Source organism: Eucalyptus grandis, chromosome 8 (genome assembly GCF_016545825.1).
Source record: "Eucalyptus grandis isolate ANBG69807.140 chromosome 8, ASM1654582v1, whole genome shotgun sequence".
NCBI classification, from domain to species: domain Eukaryota; kingdom Viridiplantae; phylum Streptophyta; class Magnoliopsida; order Myrtales; family Myrtaceae; genus Eucalyptus; species Eucalyptus grandis.
The window spans coordinates 33,318,056-33,324,023 of NC_052619.1; the positions used below are offsets into that span (position 1 = coordinate 33,318,056).

At 41.4% G+C, this 5,968-nt stretch overlaps 1 protein-coding gene across 1 annotated transcript; it reads right to left on the reverse strand.

The window, feature by feature from the left end:
• Positions 1-1,775: 1,775 nt before the first annotated feature.
• On the reverse strand, positions 1,776-5,968 carry LOC104414125 (pentatricopeptide repeat-containing protein At1g13040, mitochondrial). The gene is made up of 4 exons (XM_018859972.2): positions 4,352-5,968; positions 3,490-3,632; positions 3,232-3,331; positions 1,776-3,116 (listed from the first exon to the last, which is right to left on the reverse strand). The coding sequence occupies exon 1, from the start codon at positions 5,903-5,905 to the stop codon at positions 4,355-4,357; it is 1,551 nt and encodes a 516-aa protein (XP_018715517.2). The 5' UTR covers positions 5,906-5,968; the 3' UTR covers positions 1,776-3,116; positions 3,232-3,331; positions 3,490-3,632; positions 4,352-4,354.

The window sequence follows — 5,968 nt, forward strand, 5'->3', positions numbered from 1 at the left end:
GGAGGAGACGATCCAGGCTGACGCGGCCGAAAATAAGGGTTGGATTCTTCAGGCCGGGGGTAGGACATGGCTGGTGTGGACAGGGAGGAAGGCATGAGGATTGGGTGCTGAAGTCATGGGGAAGAAGGGATGATTTGATGGTAAGTTCAAAAGAGGAGGAGGATTCATGGAAGGCAAGGAATCAAAGCATAAGCTGAGTGAGTAGGGGAGGCAAGTAATCTTCCGTGGGTGCTGTTCACTCTTTCCTCCAAAGCGCTGTACTGGTAAGGGGCGCCAATGTGGAGCATTAAACTCAATTACACGGGGCTAAGGTGGCTTGCACAACACGAAAAAGTACATTGCAAGTGACGAAATTCGAGGCGAGTGGACTCGAGTGCCAAAATTTCCAAAAGTTACGCTTAGGTGTCACTTTTCTAGAAAATTGGACACTCAAATGCTAATTCCTAGAAATCCAATGTAGTATTGTTTTAAGAATAAATGTTTTCCACATTCGATCAACACGTGTCGGAAAATCCGATACTTGATCAAATTTCTCGATATTCTAGTTGGAATTCTAACATGCAAGTTTCTGATACGTGATTTCGACACACAAGGTCAATTTTAAAAAAATTTAATAAATTTTTAAGATAAAAATAATAATAATATTAATAAATGGGAATATAAGAAAAATTAGTATTCTCATTCTTTTTTTACTCTCGCTTCCCGTGATATACAATTCACTCTCAAGTTTTTTTAACTTCTCTTCCGACATGCCTAACACGTGAGTCCAGAGCATAAATTGCTTGTTTTTTACCTTCAAATTTTATGGATTATTATAATAGAGTTGAATTTGTCAAATTGAAATAATAAATGATTTTAAAAAATGATGGATTAATGTATTTAATGTAAATTCATTCTAGACCATTTATTATTATTTATTTATTTGTGAATTTGAATCAAATTATAAAAATAATAATTTATTATGTATATATAAAAATATACATTTAATATATGCATTCTAACATGTCAAAATTCTTTATTTTTTGAGAAATGACATATCGCGTCATTGCTATTTAGCTAGCCACCACCTGGTGATCTGCTGCAAGGCATCGGTGCTACACCAGCACCTTAACCTCGTGACAACAGCAATCGGCGAGTGACTGTGCGAACGGTGCGACAACGAAGCATCGGCGAAAAGAGCAAACAAGCATGAAGAATTAATCGTGAGAAGGACGGCGAGCATGAGACAGTGCTTGATTCAATACACTAAAATGATGTCATTTGTTAATCACGCCAATGCGGATTGTGTGATGTCGTTCGCCTGTCCATGTGGATAATTATTTTTAAAAGAATTGCCTCATCACTAAAAATACTCACTGAAAAATTTCACTTCAACAATTTGGCCAAAAAATCTTACCGTTGGCACTTAAGTTTCTTCTCCGGTTTTAATACTTAAGTATACCTTTTGGAATTGACATTTAATATCCATCGATGTTAAGTGTTAAGTTTTAGTACTTGAGGTGTCCGGCACTCCTTTTTTCTACTTATACCTTGAAGCAAAACTATGTTGCCTTTTTAGTAATGGTCACCATTTTCCTCCTCCACAAGAGAGAGAGAGAGAGAGAGAGAGAGAGAGAGAATGGAACTGAATAACCTAGACGAATATCACACAACTAAAGTCCTGCTAACTGTGGAATGCGGATTGAATTGGTAAAGAAACTAACTACCGACATCATTGGTACTGTGAGTGAAATGTGCAAAGAGAAATTTCAAATCATCAAAGGATTTCTAGCATCTCATAAACACCAGCGTTTCTTTACATGTATGCTAAGCACGACGTATTGTTTACCCAATTTTTTTTCTGCTGACTTAAATCGATAGCAGCCAGCAGAAAGGAAAAGGTTTAGGAAGAGCAAGAAAATACTATAAGGGACCGGCAGTATACTGCGCGATCTAAGTGTAGAACAGTGATAAAAACCTTCGAGCGTCCCATGTGACCTTGGCAGCAATAAAAAGTTAGCAAGATCACCAGAAATTGCTCTCCTTACCTCGGAATAACTATTCTAAATCCCGACATTGTTACCACTTCTTGTGGACCGATAACAGGTGCCGAGCAAAAAGAATCAACTCCTTCAGGTTCGTACAAAGGATTTGATGCTCTGTTCTTTATTTATTTTATTTTTTTTGGGCTAATGCAAGAGAGAGTGCATGATGTCCGCACCGTTACCTGTTCGTCAGATACCCTTGAGGAGGGCATCCTGAGTCTCTTTCTCCAACTCTGTGCGTCATCAGCTTCAAGCAACTTCAGCTCGGCCTTTCAATTCCTATGAAACCAGCAGCCATCAGCATACTCAGGATTTTTGTGACTTTCCTTGCAACATCAGCTGTGAGCTCCCCTTGGCCCAACCATCAAAAGTGCCCTGGCTTCCTTCGGGATTCTAATGAACTGGGAAAGGTTTAGAAATGATGCAATCTATGTATCTCATAAGACCTTTACATATCAATTAAATTTTTTCCTTTTCTCGATATATGTCCAGAAGCACGTAAGTCATCTCCTTTTTCCCTCTTTCTTCATTTCCTAAACATGTAAAGGGAAAGTCCTCAGAAACTTCAATGGTCTGCTTGCTTCATGTAAGCCATCCACTTCTTTCCATCAGCTTCAAATTGTCTTCCAATTATTTCATCTGGAAAGGTTCAGGTCCATATCCTACAAATGATAACAACCAGTCCAGATACTCTAAATAGCTAAGGCAGCCTCATGGAATTATTACTCCTTTAGGCACATTATGCCAATAGGATAACAGAAAGGACTCAACATCTAATCTGCTTCAGAGAACTAGCACAGTAATTCCACAGTCGTTCGTGTAGCATCCTTTTCTATCATAATTAACAACTGAAAAGTTGGTCCAGACCCTCCCCATAACTCAAGGTTGTCTCTGAAAGGAAGAACAACAAAGAAATTCTTCCTGAAACAAGCCAGCATCCAATTTTTCAAGCCACCGCTGTAAAGCATATTACTCTGAAAGCAAGCAAAAGAAATGCTTCAGGTAGATCATCCGACAAATCAATATTAAGCCTCAGACCTTCTTGGGGTGGATTTTCCCGCTTAAGAGTGGCATCATCTGCTCACTTTGCACCTGACAAGATGTTTGATTATAAGAGATGGTGCACTCTTGCACATGTGTATCAACTTTTAAGTGTCATCTAGATATGTGGAAGAGTAAATAGCAAAAGATCTAATGATACACTTACCACCTTGAATCCACTTTATTCTGAACAACAGCCACTTATGTTTGAGCAGACAACTCATGAGTAAAGCTGTTCACCATATATGTAGCAAGAGTTCCATCTACTGCATGATTAGGTTAGGAATTAGTTTAACCTTTGGGGACAATGTTATGCAGAATGACATGACAACTCAAGCAAGTCCGATCATATAAGTACTACAATTGCAAAATATTCATAATGAATGGCTCTATTTTCATCAAATCATATCTAGAGAAAACTCACAGCTTAAAGCCTCAAACTGGGGGCTATCTCATCTTGCAACAACATAATTGTTACAAAAAAGGCTGGAAACCAAAATCTAGCCAGAATCATGTGCTCATCCAGGCTTTGTAGAAAGAGAAAAGGAAATGCAGCAGGTTTTAAACCTGAAAAGATAAAAAAAATCATATTAAGTCATGCTCACAGTAAAGAGTAGCCAAATGCCATTATAGTAGTTCAATTTCAGTTACAATTGTCACCTAGTAGCATGCGATTACGTATGTCCCTAGGCATCTTACATTGGAATGGAGAAGGGATCGTAGAATAATCAATTCAAATGAGAATGACAATTTAAAATAAGATTCTGTGGCACCATGTATGGCATAGAAGATGCTCCATAGATCAAAGCTAAGCCTGTGCTCAGGTTTAGTGGTCTAGATGCACAAAGACCAGGTCCTATTTCCCAAGCATTACAAGATGCAAAAAGAGAACAATGAAAATGGCATGTCCAGGAAACTAATCTTACAGCTATTACCCATTGTCCTAAAAAGAGAAGTGTCCATTCGACATACACAATGGTAATATTAGTATTTGAGAAAGATAATTTAGCCCAGAATGACCTTGGTAGGCTGTTTATTTCATGTCATCTAACAAAATCTGAATGAAAAAGTCAAGTGGCTAGCTACAAAGACATAGCTAATGAACTCTGGAGGTATTCCAGGGCTTTGCATGCAGCAACTCTACAATTTGTGGAAATAAAATTATTATACCAGTAATAACAGTCTATCAACTGAAACAGTCTCTACCAAAACCAAGAATGCATAATGATGCAACAGCACCGGAGATTTTGAAAATAGAGAAGAGAAGGATGCATACTATCATGAACCTTTTATCCTGCAGAATCTACTGAATGGATTGCACTGATGAGCGTCTCAGAAATAGAGCTGTCAAGTGTAAATCCTTTCTCCATCATTTCATCCCATACTTTACAAGCAACGGAGAGCTTCTTTTCACGAATGAGTCCACTAATAATCAACTTATAAGTTACTTCATCAGCATGGCATCCCCTAGCTTGCATTTGCTCATACACATGCATTGCTTCGTTTACTCTAGTAGACTTGCAAAGTCCATTGATAATAGCATTGTACAAAACCACATCTGGCCAAATTCCTTTCTCCACCATGTCATTGAATATGTTCTGAGCTATGGTAACTTTACCGGACTTACAGAAGTGATCAATAATAGTATACAAAATTCGATCAGGAAATATATTCATCCCTGACATCTTGTCGAGAAGTTCTTTTGCAATATCAGAACTGCCATCTCTAAGGAAAGCATTGATAAGAATCGTGAATGTAACAACATCTGGTGCAATTCCCTTCCCACACATTTCTTCGAATAGCTTGTAAGCCCTTCGAGTCCGACGATCCTCAGAGAATGCTGCCATTAGTGTATTATATGACACAACATCACATAACCCTTTTACTTGCATCTCATGCACCATCACCCTGTAAGCACGATCGGGCTGCTTTGCTTTACAAAGGCCCTTCAAAAATTGATTATAACTATAAATGTCACGTCGCAATCCATCCCTCTCCATCCTCTTCATCAACTTCTCTCCCTCCTCCAACATAAGCTTGTCGCAACAATAATTCAACAAGATGTTATACGTAACCAAATCGGGTTTGCATCCATTCCTCCCCATAAAGGATTTAATCGCCAGCGCCTTATCAATCTTACCGGCTTTACAAAACCCACTTATTAGCGCGTTATAAATCAAACAAGTAAACTCAGTTCGACCGCCCTTCATTACACCAATTATAAGATCATAAGCCAACTCAACCTTCCCACCAACACAGAGCCCAACGACGAGCGCTGTGCACGCGATCTTATCCGGGACGAATCCCCGACCAATCATACGATGCCACATTTCGACCGCAGCATCGAACCTCCCGGCTTTACACAACCCATCAATGAGAATAGTATAAGTCACGACATCAGGCTCCCTGCCCAGCTCCACCATCCTGTCCAGCACTTCCACGGCCAGCTCCACGCGATCCTCGTCGCACAGGAGATTCAGATAGATGTTGCTGGCCCAGATGTCGAGCACGCACCCGAGCTTGTCCATGTCGGGGAGGAGCCGGTCGACGAGGGCGAGGTTGCGGGCCCGGCAGAGACCGGAGACGAGGCGGGAGTAGGTGAAGGAGGTGAGGGAGAAGCCGCGGAGGGCCATCTGGCGGTAGCAGCGGTCGGCGAGGTCGAAGCGGGTGCGGCGGACGAGGGCGCCGACGAGGCGGTTGTAGTCGGCGGAGAAGACGCGGCAGTCGGAGCGGGACATTTCGTCGAACACCTGGAGGGCGCGGTCGACGAGGCCGGCCTTGACGTAGTTGGAAATGCGGGCGCGGTATATCAGGCGGGTCGCCCCCAGCCGACGGCACATGTCAGGGGGAACGCATTATCTGCGGCGGCGCGTGGCGGCGGCGGCTGTGCTCGGCGCCCGCTA